The 24,494-nt window shown below is 38.1% G+C and overlaps 3 protein-coding genes across 6 annotated transcripts in view; all 3 read right to left on the bottom strand.

The window, feature by feature from the left end:
- Positions 1–4,474: 4,474 nt before the first annotated feature.
- fgfbp1a (fibroblast growth factor binding protein 1a) lies at positions 4,475–5,973 on the bottom strand. Its single transcript, XM_046406759.1, has 2 exons — positions 5,867–5,973; positions 4,475–5,285 (listed from the first exon to the last, which is right to left on the bottom strand). The coding sequence occupies exon 2, from the start codon at positions 5,264–5,266 to the stop codon at positions 4,634–4,636; it is 633 nt and encodes a 210-aa protein (XP_046262715.1). The 5' UTR covers positions 5,267–5,285; positions 5,867–5,973; the 3' UTR covers positions 4,475–4,633.
- An 852-nt stretch (positions 5,974–6,825) lies between these two features.
- Positions 6,826–8,243, bottom strand: fgfbp2a (fibroblast growth factor binding protein 2a). The gene has a single exon (XM_046406882.1). It carries the CDS (start codon positions 8,189–8,191, stop codon positions 7,520–7,522), a length of 672 nt encoding a protein of 223 aa, XP_046262838.1. The 5' UTR covers positions 8,192–8,243; the 3' UTR covers positions 6,826–7,519.
- A 1,797-nt stretch (positions 8,244–10,040) lies between these two features.
- Positions 10,041–24,494, bottom strand: part of prom1a (prominin 1a) — a 65,017-nt gene continuing 50,563 nt past the window's right edge. Inside the window, exons 15-27 of one of the 4 annotated variants that reach the window (XM_046406513.1) lie at positions 21,592–21,738; positions 20,098–20,169; positions 19,825–19,917; positions 18,102–18,155; positions 17,931–18,011; positions 17,779–17,847; positions 17,211–17,300; positions 16,834–16,949; positions 16,147–16,170; positions 15,658–15,726; positions 13,706–13,808; positions 13,038–13,070; positions 10,041–12,388 (exon numbers count right to left, since the gene is read on the bottom strand). In XM_046406513.1, coding sequence (XP_046262469.1) covers positions 13,739–13,808; positions 15,658–15,726; positions 16,147–16,170; positions 16,834–16,949; positions 17,211–17,300; positions 17,779–17,847; positions 17,931–18,011; positions 18,102–18,155; positions 19,825–19,917; positions 20,098–20,169; positions 21,592–21,738 — 885 coding nt within the window. In that variant the 3' untranslated portion in view covers positions 10,041–12,388; positions 13,038–13,070; positions 13,706–13,738. Of the gene's footprint in view, positions 12,389–13,037; positions 13,071–13,705; positions 13,809–15,293; positions 15,727–16,146; positions 16,171–16,194; positions 16,508–16,833; positions 16,950–17,210; positions 17,301–17,778; positions 17,848–17,930; positions 18,012–18,101; positions 18,156–19,824; positions 19,918–20,097; positions 20,170–21,591; positions 21,739–24,494 lie in introns of those variants that run through there. The other 3 variants (XM_046406515.1, XM_046406514.1, XM_046406516.1) reach the window with 3 other exon arrangements.

Here is a 24,494-nt window from a genome sequence, read left to right as displayed (position 1 = left end):
GCTGTACTTAGTAAGTAATTCGGGTGAGGAGCAAGAAATCTGTTGCTGTCTCTGATTTCTATTGCAGCTCCATTATTATTTTGTTTCAGTTATTATGTGACTCAAGATAAGAACATAGCATGTGAAGACAGTTTGCACCGACAGAACAGTAGAACTGCTAATTTTTGACATCTTTGTTTTGAAAATGCAAGGGATATCAGTTTTAAAACATGAAACAGACAAATCTGGAGTGGCAAAATGTACCACAAATACAATACAGTAAAAAAGGAGAGCCATTAATTATAAGTCAAGTTTGAGGTCAGGTCTTAGAAATTACTTAAAAACATCCAACAACATTATTACAAAAAGAAAAAAAACTCATAAATGTAAAAATAAGGAAATGTGAAATGTTTTATTTACTTATGAGGCCTTTTGAATAATATAATATACTATGGTTCTGACTGCTTTTGACTGACTTTTGTTAATTGCAGTTTAATATAACTGCCAGTCCTGCACTAACAGTTGATACAATTTGAATTTAACTGAACATTGACTGCATCTGAAGCATCCAATAAAAAAGCTTGCTGCACCACAAGAACATTTAACATACTATGGCATGCACAACAAACACTACATGATTCTATTCCTGTATGCATTTGCTTTTTATCAGGTGTGATAGCTATGATCTGAACTGTGCCATCCATCCATCCATTTTCTATACCGCTTATCCATCAGGGTCGCGGGGGAGCTGGAGCCTATCCCAGCTGACTACGGGCGAGAGGAGGGGTTCACCCTGGACTGGTCGCCAGTCAATCGCAGGGCCAACACACAAAGACAAACAACCACACACTCTCACACTCACACCTAGGGGCAATTTAGAGTAGCCAATTAACCTAATGTGCATGTTTTTGGTATTGTGGGAGGAAGCCGGAGTACCCGGAGAAAACCCACGCAGGCACAGGGAGAACATGCAAACTCCACACAGAAGGGCCCAGACCGGGATTCCAACCTGGAACCCTCTTGCTATGAGGCGACAGTGCTAACCACTGCACCACCGTGCCACCCTCAACTGTGCCATAACACGGAATTGCTATAATATGCCTTCAGGTTGTTAATCAGTATGAATGACTCAGCGTTCATATGGCCGGTGGCTCATAGTCCTAACTGTCATAAATCACTTGTGCTCTGTGCTGGACGTTTGCTTACACTGCTGGAAAATGCAGCCAGTCTCCTGTGCCTCATTTCAGCCTCAAATAAATAAATAAATAAATAAAGATCAAGTAGTTTAATTTTTCCATAGTTTATGATGGCTATATAAATTCAGTGCCAAAAATCTCTGCTCTACTTCGATTGTTCACTCATCTCTGTTCTGAGAATGTGACTTGATGATTTTTGTCAGTTGTGGGTCAGTTTATGCTGCAGTCACAGTGCTGCTGGGTGCTGATTTCTTGGTTGTAGCACACACTCATCAGTCTCATTTCACGCTAACAATGTAATATTTGTGGCGTTTCATTAATTCCCTTCAGTTCTTTATAATCTTGGCTCCACCAGTCGTAAAGCTCCTTATAAAGCAAATTCCCATTCACAAACACATACAAAGGCATTCATAGAAGCATGTAAGCCTGGTTGTACTCACACACACACACACAATGTGCCAAATCTCCTTAGAATCAGTAGTGCTCCGGTGTATTCTCCCTCCCCTGTTCAGTTTGACCAAGGCCCACATTTCTCAGCCAATAAGGAGCTGCAGGCAGTCAGGCCACTTGTAAGTCAACACCATCCACAGTACACTTAGGATGGATGCTTTTGGCCCACAAATACTGTAGGATATAAAGAGATTTCAAGCAGCATGAACCTGAAAGAAGGGCCAACAACGACTCAGAACAATGCTGCAAGCACAAAATGCAGTACAAAAAACTCTTTTCACCATTCGACCCAATTGCCAGAATAAAACTTTCAAACCTTCTGCAAACCATGGGTGTATCTTGACCATGTTATTTATATTTAATGGAACTGCGTTCAGGTACTGAGAATCCTTTGCCTATAGGACACCAGTCACAATGCTGAAAACATAACAGTATATTCATTCTTAACTGGATGTTATTATCCAAAACATTTGGCAGTATCATAATACACAGGTGACCCCAAGTGCACTCACTGAGATATGCAGTATCATATTGGGCAGCATTGCATTTAGTGTCTTCTCACTGGAAACAGGTATTCTTTTGGAGGAGCAGAACGTGACAGCACAGAACAACTGAGGGTCATTCAGGTGTGTCTGTGTTTTCAAGCACCTCTACAGACAACATTTGTGGCCAAATATATGATTGTGTATTCGAATATAAAAAGCATTTTAATGCAATGTTAATACATCACTGACACTGAACTCTTCATTCTTTTTTACCATATCTCGAGTAATTTTGTTTTTCGTGCTTCTTAATAACCTTGAACACTGCAGTAGGTCAATTACCTTAATCAAATTATTCCCGATACAAAGTTGTTTAATGAAGAATGAAAGGATTTTTTTTTCTGTCATATTTAAGCTTTTATGTGACTTGTTTTCACTGCATGTTCTCTTGAAACGGCTGTATCGCTTTTCACAAACTCCTCGGCAGAATCAAAGTCTTTTGTTTTCAGTAGCCTGGTGTTGAAAAATATAGCTTGGAGGAAAACTCCTCCTTAAATGTATGTCTATATTCTACATTCCTGAAGTTATTTCTTGACTGCCCTCTAATTTACTTTTAGTTGCAGCCACATCTGCCATTATGGGTTGTCAGACAAGGCCCAGAATGCAACCTGCTGAGAGTCTGAACTTGATGGATTTCAGCTGTGGCAATGCATTATGTTGCAGCAGGAGATCAAGCTGAAATCATCAAGAAAAATCTGACTCATTCCCATTTGTCAAATCACAGAGTGTCCTGGGGCTGCTCTGTTCTGCTCTGTTGCAGCTGCTGTGTGGAGAAAGTTGTATTTCTCTCTTACATAAAAATCTCAGTATCCCTGATGTGATATCACATAACATTATCAGCTATTTGAACAGGAAGATGACAAATATATGCATACTCTAAAACATAGAAAGGGACATTACCAACAGCTGCCCAGGAGCACTGACGTTTTTATATAACTAACTAACTAACTAACCTGGCAGATTTTCACGTGTGCCATATTCCTTTCATTTCTTCATGATGGATTTAACTGAACGTCAGGGGATGTTCAGTGAATTTTTTTGTATCCATCCCCTGACTCACAGTTTTCAATAACCATTTCTCAGAATTGCTTGGAGCCTTCTTTTGACTTCATGGTGTAATTGTAGACAAGAATACTGATTAACCAGTGACTGGACCTTCTTTATACTCTTTATACTACAGTCACTTGAGACACATTCATGGCACTCAGATGATCTCCATTGTGAGAATGCTGCATTAGGTTAGTCATTTTAAAGGGGGGTGAATATTAATTCATTTACTTATTTTACATTATATAATTTTAATTCGCTGACATTTGTAGAAATCTGTTATCACTGTTTTGTTTGTAACCCCCCCCCCCCCAAAAAAAAAAATTATGACTATGGTTCCATTTATGGATGTAATAAAAGGGGAACACATCCAAGGGGGTGAATACGTTTTATAGGCATTGCACTTGCTACTGCTTCTAAATTAGTGAATTATTTGACTATTTTCTCCACTATACTGAACAACAGTGAATTCATCTATTGTTGGTTAAATATCATATAAGACAGTGATTAATCAACCTTGTCTCCTAGAAATTATGTTTATATACAACTTATTTGCAACAGCAAATATATTTATGTGGGAAAACAGCCTATCAACTTAAATCATACTCCTTAGTCCCATCTCAAGCAACATGTAATTTTAGAAATTTGAAATTAAAATGTAGTGAAAAAGTCTAATGGCCATGTTAAAAATGCCAAACATAATGTATAAATCTTCAGTTTCTTGCTAAATATTTTTGTTGTTAGTTATCTGATAGTGTTAACAAGAGCCCGCTTCCCCTTGACTTTGATTTTGCAAGTTGACCGTGTGATGTTTTAATGAGTTCACGCTGAGTATGTGGATTCAGGGACTTGTCAGTGCCAAAGTATGCATGCCAGGGCTTCTAAAAATCATACTCCCTCTGGTTGAATTTCTGTGTCAATATCCAACATGCTCAAACTATCTTCCAACAAATACCTTCACCAGGACAGAAAGGGGCTATGACATCAACAAAATTGTTTTGAAAGAACAAGGTAGAGCTATTGTTTAAGATGTTTCTGAATAAAGAACGAAATGTATGATGGAAAACTTTAATTAAATTCAAATGAAATTATAAGAGGATGGTGGGGTAAGGCTTCATGTGCTAGTGTGTAACAATGGGAACAATGAAATGTTATTCTAAGTGTTTGCTCACAAAGTAATATCACCCCAGTAAATTTCTCCCAAATTAACAACAGCACCATTAAAAAATTGATAGAAAAAGTATTTATTGAGGGTTAGAACCTGTTAACAATGTCAAGACAAGATGTGAAGTTTACATGAAATCTGCAAAAACTATTCTGTGAGAACAGATCTATAGAGAATCTACTGTATAATATGACAAGTATTCATGTGATTTCATAGAGATCAGAACTTATTTCAGTTCTTCACTTTTTTCTGTCTCAGCAATCATAATCCTGCACCATGGTAAAAAAGAAAGTGCAAAGGCTCGACCAGGAGTCGTTGCAGTACTCCTCTGCCAGCTTCTTATTGTTAGCTTGACAAGATTTGACAGGTCTGGATGCAGGTCGTGGGGTGGAAGGCAGGTAGGTCTTCCTCTGTGCATTACGGAGTCTGAAATGAGCCTCTCTGGCAGCTCTTCTGCACATGCCCACCCTGACCAATGCACTAGTGTCCTGGCACAAATTCTTTTGCTTCCTCAGTGCCCTGGCCATTTGCTTCCAGTAAAGTTTGACATTAGAGGCATACTGGGGACAAACGGCTGGTCTGGCGATATACTCACAGCTGAATCTCCTGTCTCCCTTCTTGCAGGTTACTCCAAGGATAAAGAGATCCTCACCTGTTGCTGCCCATGTACACTCTGCTTTGTCTTTGGTGCCCATTTTGCCCTTAATGAGCTGTGCAGAGACAGATTTAGTATGACGGCCCACCTTCAGCCCTGGCCTGTCCTTGTGTTGTCCTCTGTCCACCCCTCTTCCCCTTCGTCCATGGCTCTTCTGACAGCTGCTCAACATCAGCTGATTGGAAATGCAAGCCAGGACCAGCACGATGGTGACATTGGTGAGTAGAGCCATGAAACCAGCAGAATACACCCTGCAAGAGGATAAATTCATACTTAGATGTCTGACCTCAATTCCCTTTCATTTCCTTTCTTTTAAAGAATCACTATAATCCCCTACTAGGCCTATGTTTTGGAAGGAAAGTTTTCCTGCAGAAACATTAAGGGCATACTCAGGCTTCAGATGGTGACTCACAAAAGGGCACAAAAGGACAAAGCAATATTTTTAACATAGCTCCTTTTGAAGCAGTTTGAAGGTCTTTTACATTAAGCTTAAAAAGGCATTAAGGAAAGTTATAAATGAGACCCTAGGCAACAATAAAACTCACATAATCTAGAATTTAAAAGACTGAAATTATACAGAGCGATAAAAGTCATAAATGAACAATTCAAAATAAAACAAATAGCTCATAAAAAATAATAAGGACAATATTACTTTAAGAGTACTTTAAAATCACGCATGCTAGTAACATAATAGTGATATAGAAGAAAGACCACATGGAATATCATATACCCTCCCCACCACCACACACACACACATACACACACACACTACAAGTGATAGTATACTAATACCAAGTAAGTAGGTTATCACTACAGTATTAACTTAACTTACCTGAAGTTTTCAGATTAAACTTCGTCTTTTCCTGTCTGATGCCTGAGAGCTGAATCGCCTTCACCTGCAGTCACAGAATACTGCTGAAAAATCAGCCCTCCCTTCCCATTCACATACACACACGCACACACACACACACACACACACACACACACACACACACACACACACACACACACACACACTGCATGATTGGAGGGCTTAGAAAGTTTGTTGAGTTCACACTAGTCACCCAAGGGCTGTCTTTTATAGGCATTTTGAGTTAGTTTACTGCCTGTAAAAACATTTTTGTTATTTCAGTAAAGCTTGTAAAAACAGGCTAATAACTGAGATACTGCTATCATTAATTAAGCTAGAAATGCTGCATTTTAAATTGCCAAATTATCAAAGTTAAAGCACTGTCATCTTTGTTTTTTCTTGGTCAAGTGATTTAAATTAATAACGTGGCAAAACTGCATTTTTGCATAAATTTGTAAACACTATGTTGAGATACTGCGACCAAATGTAATCTGTTTTGCCTGATGTACCATCTGCTTTATGGCAACTTCACTTTTTAGGCATTTATTTTAAACAAATGTAAAAAACTTTTTTAAAAACCTTCACTGGACCATCTGTGTGCTAAAGATAAAAAGAGCTATGTGAAATTAAACAAATCAGATGTCCCTGCAGGAGAAAATTTCTGACCGATTGAACTTGGTGGTTTGTTTAATTTAAGCAACAGCGACATCTGAAGGTCAAATGCAGTATAGCAGATAAGTATTTCATTATGATGATTATTTTTGATGATGGTACATGATGAGACATGATGATATGCTGCTCTTTTGCTATTAAATCTCACTGAATTCATTACATTTAACATTGAGGATTTTTGTAGTTGTTTTGCATCAAGAAGGAGCAATCAAGCTGATCAGCACAGAATAATTGAAAGCACTTATTTATTAAATACAATCATTGTCACATTCACTATTTTTCAGACCAAAATAAATAATACTTTGGTCTCTCCCAACAAGGTAATATTATATGATGCAAGTGGATTATATACAAGAAAACAAACACAAATTCAAATAAGTGTTGTTAGTGTTATGTTAGTGCCCTTCTCTCAGGGCCCATATACCTTCTCACAAGTTAAAGTACTACTTGTACCATTTCATACAACCACTTTGCAAAACATTTGTTAATACACAGGTAAAACAGGTATAGTGGAGTTTTTCCAGTTGTGACACTTGGAAGACCGTGCATGTGAGAAATTCTTCTTTGTCACAGCAGTATTATCTCTTCCCCTGAAGAGAGCACTACAGTTCTTCTACCAAAGGATGAACAAACTTCTGGTCTGGAATTTTGCTCCAGGGCTCACTTTACTCAGACATCAGAAGTTATCTTCATCAGAATTTTAAATCTGTGAACGAACAGAGGAGGGGGAATGGATACACATTTATAAATTATGCACATCAGTAATAATTTGAGGTAAAAAAAAAGACAGAAAAAAAAACACAAGGAAAAAAGTTTGAATTTTCCAAATGAATGCTGGAGGCAAACTTTATTTAAATACACAGAAGCCCTAATTCTGCCACTGTGCTCTTAGATTAGAAATAAAACAATGTAGTAAAAACTGTGTGTAATGGAGAGGTCCAGTACTGCTGCTCACCTTCTTCACTAATTCCGAAACAAACCGATGAAATAGGAGCAGATGCCTTGAAGGGACCTCCAGCAGTACTGCCGAGCCATCCTCTTAGCACTGCTCTCCAAAGAAGGTGTCGTTGGTTCTGGACTGCTTCTCTGCGTAGTCTTTACCCTTGGTAGAGTTTGAACTGCTTTTGTTGAAGGTTGCCTTGCCAAATCAGACCTTGTGGGTGCAGGGGGTCGAGGTCTTGCAGGCTGTGCTGCTGGTCTTGCTTCTGCCCTAGAAGCCTCTGGCCATGACCGGGAAAAGGAACCAGATGAGAAGACCATTTGAGAATCATCAGTTGCCTTCCTGCACATGTGAGGTTTGATATGCCTTGGTGCCTGGCAGGCATTGTTAAGCTTTCTGAGGCCCCACATCATCTGGACAAAGTAGTGACGAGGGTTTTTATTATAAGCGCTGCAGGTGTAAGGTGTGCCCAGGTATTCACACCAGTAGGAGCGCCTGCTACCCTGACACGGCAGTCTCAGCTTGGTGTATTCCCCTTGACCGGTGATGATCATGCTGCATGTGTCATTTCCTTTGGTTTTGAATTTAATGGGAACATCCCAAATGCTTTGTCTCCTGCTGCTGTTGTTCTGAGCCTCTGATGACCAAAGACAACAGGTAAGTAGTAGGAGGAGAGTGCTGGCCTGAGTCCACATGGTGTCAGACGGATGCTGTGTGGAAGAGGAGAGTGGAAATGCTTGAGCTGAGGCTGCCTCCTGCTATTTATTGGCTAAGCAGTCAAAGAGGGAATTCAGGTTACCAAAAAAAAAAAAAAAAAAAAAGTGGCAGAGGAGGAGAGCAGTGACAAATTCAGTTATTGCTGTCTGGAAAAAGCAAGGGCCACATGTTATGTTGACAGCAATGCTTACGTTTATGAAAAATAAATTATGCTAATTGCATCTTACAGAACAATTTCTGACGCATTTTTGTTGCCAGCTAGTTAAGATAATCATGCAAACATTATAGTTTTCTATATTTATCCCATGTCTTCTGAGTGCCTCTCAATTAGAAAGAAATGCACCATGTCTGAGAATACACTGACGTAAACAAGTCTCCTGAAGCCCTCAAGTTCTTGCTTGTTTTAAAGGGCTGATGGAGCTCATAACCATGCAGTGTAGCCTATCATAATACCATCATATACCAAACATAAGCACAGTTAAATTGAACAAACACAAAGACAAGTGAGTAGAAGTCACACACATTGCTGACCAGGTAGTGTTATGTGTTGTCAGAAGTTGCTGGGCCAATTAAAAAAGATCAAGAAATGTCTGTGTAAGACCAGGGTTAGCATGGTGGTCAGGCCAGAGAGTGTCGGGTAGGACATGTCTTAAGTGGTTTCATTTTCTGGTAAATCTGGAGGTATGAGGCCTCGCTGTCAGTGATGCCAAACAAGAAGTCAACACATGAGGAAGAGATTTAGCGTTACTAAATAGTAAAATAAAAAGAATTGTCTTTGTAATTTTTCAAAAAACACAGTGTGGCAGATCATGCTCATGGATTTACAAAACAAATTTAAATTGCTTTACTCAGTTTTTAAATAGTGATCTTAAATTTTGTCACCGTTTTAGGGTGAAGGGTTTTTTGTTGTTGTCTTTTTCGATATGGTGTGTTTGCTGTCCCTTGGACTGCAGCATATTCACTGGTATACTTTGTCTGATGTAGCGTAAATACACAGTATGCTGTACATTGGTGTGCATGATATTCAGAGAGACACTTCCTTGATGACAAATGAGACAAAAATAAATTCAAATGATGACAGTTGTGTATGTGTGGAATTCCAATAATAAATAAATAAATAACTAAAAAGCTACAGAGCCATTAAAATTAAAACATTTCTAATGTAGCCAGATATGTGATATTGTCTGTGGAATTTTTATTAAGACAGTAAACAGCATTATGCATTTTAATTTGTGAATGCTTTTCTTCACAATCTTTCAAAGTGTCGATGTTGACACTAAACTCAGTGCGGGTGTGAGGCTTTACTTATCAAGCTAAAAATGGATTGTACATAATCTACAATGTAATGTGCATCTTGGAAATAACCATTCCAGCACAGTGTAGACAGATTTTTTCTGAACTGCTGCTTCTGTTTCTGAATTTTATTTGTTCTAATCTGTCTCTTTTACAAGACTATTCAGAAGTAGGAATGTGTTGGCATGTGGTTTCGCTGATGCTGCTCATTCACATACTGTTTGGTGTCTGAGTAAACCTCAGAAGGAAGCTTGTAAGACAAACATCTCTGAAAATAACTGACCAGTAACCAAACGGGTTCTGGCCAGCACTGGCAGCACCACAAATGAATGTGCAGTTGAACTCTTAAAATACACAGTGACTAAGATTTCTAATGTTATGTCATTTGTTTGCATAATTATCAGACACTCTTTTAATATATAGCCTTATTTCCCTTTGTTTCCCATAAATACATTGCCTTTTCGCCTTTTTTATACACTGTTTTTATAATGACATCTGGTAGCTTATAAGAAAGAAACTAAACAAAAAAGAATGACAGAAATTCCATTTCAGAGTTTATTCACAATTTATACACTCTCTTTCACCACCACATAAAAACTTCCTCTTCCATTGCCCCATCAACACTCAACTTTGGAGCATCACAGTTCAAACCAGTCACCACCGCATCTGTTGCGACTGCATCCAACCAGAGTTTGGATATACAATAATCTACTTTAAGCACTTAGTTAAATCACACCCTTTTTCTCCCAAGATGGGTCACATCCAGACTCTTGCAGATAACAAAATCAGTGATAGTCCTGTGAAAGTGAACACACAGATAGGCTCAAAAATGTCCATCTTAACAAGAACCTAGGTATTGCAATGAAACACAGAAACTGTCAGCAAATCTTATGCTAACTACAGCCATTTTTACATCACAGTAAGAATTTATTCTGAACACTGGTACATACAGTATTTATGACATAATGCTTAGTACTATATGTAGTTTTTTGATTCATGGAAATAGTCAGATTGTCTATGTGATGTAAATTAAATATGGTCATAAAAGTGAAATTTTAAAATATTTTCTCTAGTTTTCAAAGGTAATCTGTTCCATTGACACAACTTTGATGCTAATAGGGGATCAAAAAGCTTGCAAAATTATTTAAATATCATGTCAGCTCTTAGCTAGACGTGCAAAATTCAGTTAAGATGGACATTATTTTTTTTCAGTGTGCATCAGCATGATCGGCTGTGTAAATCATAGCATTCTTCCGGAATGGATTGTCTGATTTTTCACCATCATAACAGCACCGACAGCAGCTGCAAATCTAACCTGTAAACATGGAGGCGAGGTGGGTGGGATAGCTTGACTGGCTTGCGCAGTGCTTTAGCAATAGACTTCAGCATATTTCTCAGACAACATCATCCAGTGAAAACAAAAAATAGTTCTTGAATACATTCACCCAATCAATAATATGCTAAATGTATCCATAGATAGGCTATTGTGGGGTTTTAAAAAGCAGAAACAAAATAAGCACACGACTGACAGACCACTAAGACCCGAGACCTGCAGTGAAAAACAAAACAAAACCAAAAAACAACAATTTGGCTTGAGAAATTATTTCTCAACTTTAAAAGTATCATCACTATGGAAGCAAGAAAGATCCAAGTAAAAAAGAAAAGCAGTCATGTTAGTGAAATCAACATGATAGCGTTGTTAATCAATTCATCATTTACAAAACCAACTATAAACATAACTCTTGTTAAAGTATGTGATATATGAAAAATGCACTGACTTAATCATGAGAATTAAAGGGAAAATCCACCACACCCCATTTACATTGTTGGTTTGGTGAGGCATTTTTTGATTTATTTTGTTATTTGGTGAAGTATTACTGCTGCTCATGTGATTAACTGGCCAAACCTTGATCTCAAAAACAGTGGCACCACCAACCTGGTGTAAGGTTTCTTAAATGGTGCCCAAGAAGATTAACAAATAAAAACATGTTTATGTAGTGCATAATGAAAGGTAAACACAATATTGTCATCTTAGGTTGTCAGGTGTCAAAATCAATTCAAGCCTACTTAAATTGATCTGTTTTAAATTCCCTAATTTTCCCATAAAGAAAAAAATGGGTTTGCTGTTATGAGTTAAGAGAAAATGGGCATGCTAAAAAGACATCAGAGTAAATCATTTGATATCACAGTGTCACAGACACTGATTTTTATTTAATTTTGTGAGAGCATCAGTGGGTGGATTTTCCCTTTGAGAAGGATCACATCTGTCAACATGCCACATACATTTGAAAGGCAACCAGTCATATGCAGTTTTCCCAAACTCTGAATGTTTTGCAATATTGTAAACATTTAAAAATCATTCTAAATTTCTCCATATTACCCACAAAAATCCACCTGGTAACAAACTGTTTTTGTTTTGTTTAATTTTTTACCACTTCATTCAAATCGTCCAGCTCAACTCATGTATGCTGCTTACGTAGACTGTGATACATCCATTCGAAGTGCAGGAGAAACAGCTCGCCATGACCTTTGAGACTTTTCAGCCGCTGTCTTCTTAAGCACAAAATAAACAGGCATCACAATTATTGTCCTTTCCTCTTGCTGAATGAATTTTTTAGCTTAGTTTTGTCTAAACAACTGTAAACGCAGACACAGCGGTCCTTTGACAAATGCAGAACAAGCCTGGCTCAGATTGACGCTGAGGGAGAAGAGTTTGATGTCCTGCAGGCATAGTTTCTTGGAGCGGCAGGCAACATTTGTGGACTGATGAGAGTTGATCACTAAAGACAAAAATATCCAAAGGGCTTTGTGTGCTCTTCTTCTCTTGTAAGGAAACCAGCTTTTATTTATTTCTCTGGTCCAAGGGGGTCATGAGACAAACACTTTGAAACAGATGGAATAAAAGAAAGATGTTAATTAGTCAACTCAATATATAGTAAATGTAACTGAACATTTCTTCACAAATTGTTGCACTTTTGCACCAATTTAGGAAAAGTTTAAGTACAACTTCTACTTCTTCTCTTAACCCTCTTTGTGTCAGTTCTATAAAACTGTTTGGAAATCTACACAAACCTGCACTAATCAGTTCTCATATTGAGTTTTGAAAATAACAATTTAAAAAAATGGAATAATGGAATAACAACACTTTACACATTTCCAGTACAACTCATGTTGGTCCAGGAATTGCATTATCTTGACAGTTACAGTGATCAGCTTTTTTCTTGATGCTGAAAATTCTCCATTCAGGTGAAACTACATTCAAATTCAAATTTCAGTTCAAATGTTACAATTTGACAGGAAAATGTAGGTAAGAATTTGAGTTTTAAGAAAGGGTTAGTGATTAGTTAGTGATTTTCAGATTCAATACTATAGTAAATTAGCTGTTAAGTGGATCAAATGGAACAATTGGACCACTGTATTCCTTACAATTGATCTGGGAATTAGAGCCCATTCTGCTACTGGATCGATTGTCACAGATTGAACCAAATGTCTACAGACTAAAATGTAAAAATGCAGAAATGGCAAACTTACTATGATGTATTTTAGTTCCAGCTTTCGAGGGCACTAGAAGACAAATATTGTTGAAAATGAATTAGATTATTAATATATTAATTTAATAATTCCAAACATACTGTATTGTTTTGTTGTTGTTTTTTTTGCAGAATTATAATTTGAATGATTCACACTGACTGAAAAATAAAAAAATAAAAATTCCAACAGAGGCATGAAGCTGGACAGAAAGGACAGAAACTTTGTAAAAAATGCAGGTTGAATAACAGATTGTTATTCTTAATAAACATCAAACACAGCAACAACACAGGGAACATGAACATTTAGCACATCCCCTCTACTGTACACTGACTAAGCAGTCATAAGTAGTCAAGCATAAACAACATGAGGACATTCATGGTTCACTAGTGAGTCTAAAATTCTCACCATGATGATTTTCCTGCAAAATCACCGTGAGCAGAAAAACACTAAAATGAGCTGCAATGAAGTGTTAGAGGGTTTGGTTAGAGTGAAACATAGTGATTCAAATATAAGACTAAAAACAGAGGAGAGATAGCTAGATGGCATGGTGACGGCAGACAAACGACAGCACGAGATGACAGCTGTGAGAAAGAAAGATTAAGGTCAGAGGGAAGGCATTAAACAAAACGGTGTTCGATAATCAGGTCTGAGGTGTGGATTACCAGTACCTTTCACGAGCCAGAACAAGAGCCGGCTCTCTGTCACCAGTCAATGTGCCTCGGAGGAGCCGAGGCCCGTGGAAACCTGTTCATAGTGTCATAGGTAGGGATGCTACGAGCACAGGAACACACACACACAGGGAAAAACTTTAATAGCACTAACAGAAAATTCAGCAATACCTCAGCCTTTTTTTTAGAAACCTCCTGCTTCTCCTCTTTTACTTGGCAAAGAGGACAAGCTGTTCATAAGGCAGAGAGCAGAACAACTTCATCAACATCCTCTCAAGGATTAAGACTGATAAACTGTAAAAGGTAAAGTTTTTCATGTTTTTCAATGCATAAGATCATGTTATGTTAGTCTGGGTTTATGGGGTTGTTGATCAGCAGTGACGCAAAATTCAAGTTTCATTCCAACATCCTGCACCCATTTGAAGAAAAATATAGAAGATAATTATTCAATATATGAGAAAAACAGAAACAAATTCACATTTTGAAATGTTTTGTTTTGAAAGTTTATGAAGTGAAAGCTAATTATGGAACCAGTGTCTGGTTTTCTCTGTAATTTAGCTGTTTTGCTCTCTTCCTATAGCTGCTGTTACAGTAGGTTGGATGTCCAAAAGCATCCTCACCCAAATGCAACTTAAAAATATACTCAACATGCAGTTAGATGTTTTGTTAGATTAAGAAGCAAATGAAAGGAGCGGCATTTCTAGCACCACACCAAAGCTTGACATGCTTGCCTCTCTCTGAACAAAATGATCAGGTGTACATTCATCGGACTTTGGCTGACTCTGAATGAGAGGAAACAGGAAGATTTTTCATTTCAGTGCGCACACAGAGCATGCAGTTAGTGACATGGTAGAATCCCCCAAACCACACAGAGGAATATTTGGCAACAACACAGAGAAAAGTAATGGTACCAGAAAAACAAACAAAAGATGGACTGAGCAAACAATTTACAACAGCTAACCACACCATTCTCATTTCTGTAAATTAAATACAGAGCTTAAGACATGGTTAGCTTAGGTAGCAGAGAGATGCTTGCCTGTCTCTCTTCAAAGGTAAAAAAGTATAATTGCTTGCACCTCTAAAGCTCATTAATTAACATGCTGTATCTTGTTTAATATGTAGACAAACAGAAATGTAAAAAAGGTTCTGCAGCCATGTAATAGCACTGCGAGGCTTTACTTTCAAATGTCATCAGCATGCTAACATGCTCATAATAAGAACAATCACATTTGTGATGTTAACCATGTCTGCCAGATTAGTTTAGTGTGTTAGCGTTCTAAACTATGCTGCTTCTCAGAACTGAGGCTGAGGGAAAGCATTGTTTTTGCGGGTATCTGTTCTTAAGCCAAACTACTGGGCAAATTAAACTGTTGTCATAATTACGGTGTTAGATGTAAAGCCTGAGGGTCAATTCAGAGGGGCATATGAATGTGTGTAGCACATTTCATGGCAGACATTTCACTAAAAGTCAGAGGATCAGAGGTCAGAGGACCAGAGGATATAGAACATTCTGGACCATTTTGACTATCTGTAGATCGGAAAAGATGCAATACATCATGTTAATATGTGAGTTTAAGAGGTGTTGGGGAGACAGCACACATACTCTTGTTCATTCTTTCTGTAGAGCTGATTGCCTCTACCTTCTGAATGCACACACATGAGACTGGTACCAGTCTTTTTTTGATTAAAACACTGAAATCCAATACAATCCAATATGTCATATTAGATGTTTTCTCATAAAAGCTACCATTACTTGTCTGTTAACTTGACCTCCATAAACCGATATGCATGTCTGTATGCATGATTGTGCGTGTGTGCATGTGCAAAGAACCAACTCCCTCAAAGGCATGCATTGTGTCTGGCCATGTCATTAAGCTTGTGAAAAAACCCACTTCCCCAGGCATGCCTCCACCTCCCACAACATGCAGTGACAGGATTATTATAACGTTTACCTTGTCATCATAGGATTTGGGATACCTTGTGAGCGTTCACTATGATAACCATTATTACCATTTTCCATACTGAAAACAAAATATTGTATAAAAAAAAGGATGAAAAATGTAATGTGAGAGACATGGCATGCTGCTCAAACTTTTGGAGTACAAATGCTCTTTTTGAGTAGTAAACTCTTCAAGAATGTTACGATAGGTGTTTTTTTTTTCTTTAGAGTATAAATCATCGTGTTTTATTTACACTGTAACTTACAAAAAGCAGGTGGACTTGTAAAGTAATGATTGCAAGAGCCCTTCATGAAAGGTAAGGGACACTTTTCAAAGGTAGCACACGACAAGAAGCCACAGCATCCACCCATAAGAGCAATTCCAAGCTTAAAATGTAAACCAGCACCAGGAATTTAGTAAACAGTTGTATGTACAAGATCGAGAGAAAAGCACAGAGTGATTGAGTTGAAAAGGAGAGGGACGATGGGTAAAATGTCTTACTTTTTCATGGGAATTGTCTCAATGCTATAAAGATACACACAAAAAAACAACAAAAATGTTATTGAAATATGCAGTGATAGAAATGCACCAGAACGTTTCCTGTAATCCAGCACAGATCGCATGGCGAGAGATGCCACTGATCGGGACTTTGTGTTGTAAAGCCATGATTAAGTGAGTCCAGTGAGGGTGAACAAAAGGCTCACGAAGAAGGAATATAAATTGGCAAATGCATCAATGTTTCTTTTGTAAAGTGCCAAGTGCTTGACTGAGAGGAATGACACAAAGAATAAAAGATAATGAAGATGGAAACAGTAGAAATGGTTATCACAAAGTAAAATGCCAAGTCCCAGAAACAGAGGAACTACAGGGAAGAGAGAAAGGGGAAGAAAATAAATCAACAATAAACCAGTAGAGCTACTGCAGAAAAAAGGAAGCCCAATTTAAAACATCTTAATGTTATTGATTTAAATCCTTAAGTAAGAGAATTAAAAACTACAAACTGAAAAGTGACATTCCTCTTTATTTGAAGCTTAGCTAGATATTAACTGAAGAAGCTGAAGAGAAGGATGTCATGCAACCATTGACAGCATATCATAAGGATCATATCGCATTCTGTTCATTCTGACCTTTAAAATAAATTTATATATGTATATATGCAGGTATGGAATAACAAGTACAATTACTCACTCATCGTAAACATCCTCTGTGTCCATCCTGCGGTAATACTTGGCTAGTTTCACTGCTAGGATAATGCTTGGGAGCAAGAAGAGAGTGCTGCAGCCCAGGCCCATCCAGAATGTGTTCTATGGAACAAACAAGCAGTTAGAGAAATGATCATTCCGTCAATCTATTGCTTGTTTGACAGAATATTAATACAGAGGTAATATTACGGTTTTCTTAAAATTTCTTTGGAAGCTTAAATTTCTAAGACATATATGAACCAAATGGACTACAGTAAATATATCCAACTGCAGTGGGCTACAGCCAAACACCCTGACATTTTAAAATAAATTCCTACCCCTGTTTACAAGAGGGTTGTTACCCTGTATCTCAGGCATAATTACCATGGAGTCAACCAAGAAACTGCAAGCAATGATTTCTGCCGTGTCCACCATGTTGCTGAAGGGCTTGCATGGCGCAACCTCCATGGCCAACTACAGAGAGCAAGATATAAGCAGTAAATAAGAGATTCATACAGATAGATACAGCATTGTCCCATTATTTTGTATGATCAGTTATGTTGGCTGCTTAATAACATGAAATTCTGTGTTGTTACTATCCTACAGGTTGAAGCATCACTGCACTCAATACACAACAGATGCTTCTTCAGACTGAAACACTCTATTGACTCTGAGATCGACAAACAGCTTCAGCCTTCAAGCACGTTTTTTAGTTTTTACTTTGTTTTAAATTCCTTAAGTTAAATACAGCAGAAACCAGAGAGCCACAAAGCAAATTCCTCAGATTTATGGAGGTTGTAATTGTTATATTCGTCGTCTTTATATTTACTCCAAGAAGTCTGCAACATGCAGAAGTCTTTCAGTGCACAACATGTGACAGCGGTAATGCAAGAAAGAACTGAGAACCACATACGCTTCAACAATTTAACAAATTAACAAACAAAACACTTACGGATGTTTTGACCCATTCTATGTATTGATGGAAGTAGCCAACAATGGTCGCTGTGAATCTTCCAGTTTCCTGAGGAAGATTAAGACATAAAGTGAGTTGCAGACCACCTACACTTTGTCAATATAAACAAAAGTAAGCAATCTTTCAGTTACCCGATTGATTAAATGTGTAGCATTCTGGGAGATGAGGTGCTGAGCAGCTTCGATGGCATCAATAATTGCTAAAACTTTGTTCTGCAGAGAAGAAATGAGAGATATCGATCAGTCATAAGCCTAAATCCAAGCCGAGCTTCCAGATTCCAGCTGAAGGGCTAGTTGACTTACTGGCAGGTCTGAGGCTGTTCTCTCCAGGAACCTCATGCTCTGGTTCAGTGCGCTCTTTAAAAAGGAAATTAAAAGCACAAATTAACTTGAGCAGTGTCAAAGGTCAGGGGACACGGTCAGGAGTCATTTTAACAACTGGAAACATACGCCACTGAAACACAGACGGAGACCAGGCAAGAACAAAACCGAGACACTTGAACAGCATTTTGCTTTCAGTACAGACATGCAGAAGAATTTTGTTCCAAAATGAAATATACATGAAGTGAAGGAATCATTCTTTAACTGTCATAATGCAATTGCTTACATACAAAGTATGTAAGCAATTGATTAGTTTTGTTTTCCCACCAGTGATGGAAATGGCACCATTATTACCAAACGAATGACAATTTGACATTTTTTTCTTTAAGTGGATATTTTAAAATATTTTGGTACAAAACCCTTCATCTCAACACCATAGAGCTTATGATCTTTATGTAAATGTATAAGAACACACACACACACACACACACACACGCACACACACACACACACACACACAATACTACCCAAAATGAGACATATTTTCTCATGTCATTTGTGAGATAAAATATCTCTCTAAATGTTCCAAATGATGAATGGGGACACTACATACAAAAGATGGACACATTTCTGCTTACCCTCGCTCTAACATATTTCTTGAAGTTGAAAGTGAAAAAAGTGAAAAAAAAAAAATAAATCAAAAACAGAGAAAACATAAAAGGCTACTGTAAAAGCTCTGCATCACTGCCTGTCTGAAATGCCAGCGGCTGTGAATCTTCAGTGTTAATGGGACTGCCTTTGACAGAAGAAGGAAACCTAAATATTTCATTTGTTTTTCACACACACGACATGTTTGACAACACATGCCTGAGAGTCAAAAACACTTTGCTTTTTATTGATGTTAAATGAATGGCTGAAAGATATTTTCTCCATCAAGGATGATATCGTTCTCTTAATTAGATAACACACCAAATAATCCTATGCTGTAGCTCCGGCACACATACACTATAGCACATTATAACCGTTGACCTGATGAGTCTTACTCCTGAGCATAGATTATCTTGCGAAAAGCAAATTTTTTTGGAGTATACTTTCTTTAAACCTGAATGAATTGATTTTTTTTGCCACTTGGGAGCAGCACAAACACGCTAATACAGAAAAGCTGTTAAGAAACAGCTTATTTATTCAGTCATAGTTGTGTTTCTGGCCACCTGGTGAATGCAAGTCTAATATTCACTCACTGTTTGCTCTGTCTTTTGGTCTCGACCAGCTCCTGAGGGAAATATCCATCTCTTTGGCTGCTTAATGGTCCACTAGGCTTATCTGGAAATACCCACTTTTGCACACTTTTGTTCTGGCCATTTCTTACTTTTCCCCCAACCTGCTTCATTTTCTGAGATGATTCATTTTCTAAGCCCCGTGGTTCTATTGCATTCTGGGATTGTGAGGTCACTGTGACTGAGAAACCTGGTCTCTGCCTTCCTAAAATATTAGGAAGGCAAAAATCCAAAAACCTCAGTTCATCTATCAGTTGCTGAGGGGAAGAAGAACAATCAAGTCAAAAGAACAACAGATTTGGCCAAATTAGTGCAAAATTCATAAGTGGCTGTTTTTTCATGGTTTTCATGTGGTTTATGGTGGCTATTTCCTTTAAGAGGAAAGACTTCAGAGTAAACCTAACCAGTGAGACCCAGTAGGACATTACCATGGCCTGTTCCATGGGGATGACCTGTTGGCTGTGGATCTGTCGCAGAGTGCTGGTGTGGCCTTTCAGGGCGGTGTGCAGAGACCCTTTGGGCTGTAACACACACAGACAGGGAAACAAGCAATTTTATCCTTTATCAGAGTAATAAAATAAATATTATTATTATTGTGTAAATATTATAAGTGCTCCCATAGCATTGCAAATAAATAAGTAAAGGACACAGTGTGAAACTGCACAGAGGTGATGCTGTATATTAGCCAGAACAGTTCTTACCATGAGGTCTGTCTTGGCCTCCAGCTCTCTGGTAAATGAGAGAAGGTCTATCACAGTGACTCCTTTGTTGACCTGAAGATAAGCAGGTATAAAGAGAAAACACAACGATGTCAACATTGGCGAAGCACTGAACTTATTTAAAAACGCAAATTTTTCCATCGACTGACATCCATTATTAGCTACTTAAACAGAACTTTTTTTATTTTATTTTATTTTTGTTTATTATATTGCTTTCGGTAGTACACATTTAAAAAAAAATCCAGCTGCACCTTGGAATGTGCATAAATTTAAAGCATCATGATGGCATGGATAAAACGGAGCTAAAAACAGACGAACGTGGCATCATTACATTTTGAAACCACATCAGTGCATATTCATCTAGCATTTTCTCAAGTGGAAAACACTCAAGTACTTAATTTTAATGCAGTATAAATATTTTGGATTTAAATAACCAAAAATTATAACCTGTTTTTCAATTTCCTGTAAACATGCAAAGTTGATAGAATTCACTGAATTGATGCCCAAGATCAAATTGGTCTTTTTACTGCAGATCTTGAGTAAATTAAATTAAGATTGAATAAGTGCATTCAGTTTCAGTTTATTTATTTGGCGCCAATTCACAGCAAAAGTTATCTCATGACACTTTCCAATTAGAGTAGGTCAGACCAAACTCTTTAATTAAATTGTAATACAGAGAGCCCAACATTCCCCCTTGAGCAAGCACTTGGCAACAGTGGTGAGGAAAAACTGCCTTTTAGAAGGCAGAAACCTCGGAGCAGACCCCGGCTCAAGATGGGCGGCCATCTGCCTTGACCGGTTGGGCTGAGAGAGAGAGAGAGAGCAAGAGAGAGACAGACAGACACACATTTGTTTTATTCTGACTTTTGGAGAGTGAGTTGTGCATCAGGACAAGTGGTTCACTTGAATGCAGTCCTTAAATCCTTTTCTCTCTCTTTCTCTTTCTCGTAGGAAATAAATCTAAGTGGGCCTGACAGATAGTGTTGGGGAAGACGGTGAATACCAAGTCCACTCTTGTCCCTACACGCTCTTCACCTTGGCAGGAATCCTTTTGGGTCATCAAGTTTCAGTGGTATTCAGCAGAACCTGATGGACTGTGTCATGTCACAGCTCACATTAGGTAAAATGTGGCTGCCTGCCGTATGTTCACTGACAGCCAAGAAGAAGGCTAGTCAACCAAGCCTTAGGAACCAAGCTATTTCAGACCATTAAATACCACTACAACAAATTAGTATTAGTACAGAACAACCTGTTATAAGTTTTTGTGCTGATCCTTCACAAATAAACTATTATTTTTTGAGAGCTAACACTAATAAACTGAGTCATATAAACTATTAACATCCAACTGGTTTTAGAATTCGTGTGAGTCCCTTTAAGCTTCCTCTCATACACATTTTTAGCATCTCTGCTCTAGCTCTCCATACTTCTTTGTCTGCTCATTCAAATGTATTTATTGTGCATCTGTTTGTGTGTCACCTCTTCCAGGTAGTCTGCGTAGTTGATCTCCGACAGCCCTGCTTCTGAGAAATCCAGAAGGTTCTGCTTCCCCTCTGCCTCTAACAGGATTATTCCCCTCAGGTCGATCTTTATACTGTCCAGCTGACCCACCACATCCTTCGTAAACTGTAAACAAAAAAGACACAGAAACAGGTTGGATAAGTCCTGGAGGTAAAACACTGAGGCTTGATTGTTGAGAATCAGAATCAGAATCAGAATCAGAATCAGAATCAGAATCAGAATCAGAATCAGAATCAGAATCAGAGAATCAGCTTTATTTGCCAAGTACGTGTGACCATACAAGGAATTTGACTCCGGATTTTTCTCTCTCCTGTGCACCATGCAAAAACACTAAAAAATGATAATAAAAATAAAGTATTTACAAGAAGAAAAAAAACAAGATATAAATATATGTACATGTAGTGCAAACAGTGTGATGGTTCATGCAATGGCAGGTGGATTACAGGGAGATCAGGGAGACAGCCTGGGGAAGAAACTGTTTTTGTGTCTGGTAGTCTTGGCATACAGAGCTCTGTAACGCCTACCAGGAGGAAGCAGATCAAACAGTTTGTGTGCAGGGTGTGAGGGGTCTGCAGTGATGATTCCTGCCCATTTTTTGACACTGGCCTGGTATAAATCCTGAAAGGAGGGCAGGTCGGCCCTGATGATTTTTCCTTCAGACCTGATTATCCGTTGCGGTCTGTTCCTGAGAACAGACTGGACGATGGAGGTGTAAAAGATGGTCAGCAGCTCCTGAGGCAGGTTGAACTTCTTCAGCTGTCGCAGAAAGTACAACCTCTGCTGGGCCTTTTCCTGATGAGGTCTATGTGGGATTTCCATTTAAGGTCCCGGGCGATTGTGGTTCCCAGGAACTTAAAGGAGTTCACAGTAGACACTGTGCTGTTGAGAATGGTGACGGGGGGTAACGTTGGTGGGTTCTGTCATCTCCACAGTCTTGAGCGGGTTTACCTCCAGGTTGTTCAGACCACACCACGTTCACGTCTGTAGGCAGCGTCATCACTGTCCCTGATGAGGCCAACTACTGTTATGTCGGCCACAAGCTTAAGTAGTTTAACAAACGGATCCCCTGAGGAGCAGTTGTTCGTGTATAGGGAGAAGAGCAGTGGGGAAAGAACACACCTCTGGGGGGTGCTGCTACTGATGGAAGCAAGGTAAATATTAGAGCATATTGTATAGCTTTAGAGGTTTGATCAAAATTTCTACCTCTTTTTATGTCTGTTAGAAAAGCTTAATTGTTAATTGTAGTCCAAGTCTTTGTAGGCCATAGCAGAAACAGGGAATTACTGTAAACATACATAAACATAATGAAAGGCCAACAAAAATGCCCAACAAATGTGGGCACTAGACTGACCAAAGATCTTAGAAATGTGGTTTGGATGGAAGGTCATATCCCATTAGAATGGTAGTCCTTGATGTTGTTTCTTTGAAAAGTTGCTCTTTAATTCCTCCACAAAATTACAGTCCATATTAATGCATTTCTGCACACAATCCTCTGCTTTAGTGTTTTGCATTTCTTTTTATACCTCTAAATGCCTTTCAGGTCTTTTGTAAAACATTTCGGTATTGCCTTGTGATATGTAAGTACACAAATAAACTTTCCTTACCTTATAGAACCAAATAAACAAATTTACATGAAAAATAAACAGTTTTCTACAAAGAACCAACCAAAAGCGAGTAAAGAGAGAGAGAGAGAGAGCAAAAAGTAAAAAAGAGAGTAAAACTATTTCAACTGAGCAGACATGAGCAGTGGCAAAATTTCTACAGTGAAAACAAATTAATGTGTGAATAACTGAAGTATTTTAGTACTTTCAATTTTTTTTTTCTTATTAGGTTTCATGTTTTCATCTGTTCTGAAAGCCACAACCAGAGAGAGCTATAGGCTGGGAAATATGATTTTCAAAAAGAATATCTAGAATAGTAATGTGCAATTTTACTACCAAAAACAAAAACGTACACTTTTGTGGCAACATAAACACAACCAAAAAGTTGGCAGTAAAGTTGTTTGTTCCTAAGATGCCATTGTACTGACACCGTACGTTGGATTTCCCAGAAAACTAAAAAATGTCCAACATATTAAGCTATGTTGAGTGTGAAAATCTTCAGAATAGTTTTCAAACTAGTTAAAAAAATCATTCAGAAAGATGGAATTCATTCAAATAAATTAGAGACTTTGGCAAATATCTTTAGTTTCACAAACTGCAACTGCAACCATAAGTCACGATGGCATTGAAATGTATGGTATTAATCAGACTAAAACAAAGGGACATTTAGGTGTGGAATAGGAAAGTATTCATATCGTGACAAAACAATCCATTTTACTTTACGTTTTAAGAGAGTCTCATCATTTTATGAGATTTGTTACAGCCTGTACAGCTGATAAAATAACGGACCCATGGGTTGTTTATAGAGAACTTCTGTCAGGCGGGGTGTTACACTTTTGGAAACTTGAAACATTGGCAAGCATTAAATGAAGACAAATGACCACTGCGCAGAGCCAGATACAGCATGGGCTGTTGGCTAAAATGAGCCAGGCAATTTTGCCAACTGGCAGGAAAAGTACAGAATGTCTTAGGCATAGAGATGTGGCTGATTCAAGGTCAAAAAGAAATAGAAACTTCCATTAATGTATTGCTTCAGGCATACACTGAGGTAAAGGCTGAGACATGTTTAATCAACTGGCTGTTAGCACACAAGGACGAAGATTTCTGGACACTCCATCACCTTCAGCTTGTAGAGCTACATGTCCAGTTTGCATACTGTATTAATAACAACCCATGTTTGAGGATGTAGTGCTGTGCATTGATTTATTGTATATTAACTGCCTTTAATAGTATTTTGTGAAGATCACCACTGAGTATAGA

Source organism: Scatophagus argus, chromosome 12 (assembly GCF_020382885.2).
Source record: "Scatophagus argus isolate fScaArg1 chromosome 12, fScaArg1.pri, whole genome shotgun sequence".
NCBI classification, from domain to species: domain Eukaryota; kingdom Metazoa; phylum Chordata; class Actinopteri; family Scatophagidae; genus Scatophagus; species Scatophagus argus.
The sequence above is the reverse complement of the archived record's forward strand: the minus strand, read 5'-3'. Positions and strand labels throughout refer to the sequence as shown.

Excerpts from the sequence above, each read along its gene's own strand:
- fgfbp1a (XM_046406759.1), bottom strand. The coding sequence starts at position 5,266 with ATGGCTCTACTCACCAATGTCACCATCGTGCTGGTCCTGGCTTGCATT.
- fgfbp2a (XM_046406882.1), bottom strand. The coding sequence starts at position 8,191 with ATGTGGACTCAGGCCAGCACTCTCCTCCTACTACTTACCTGTTGTCTT.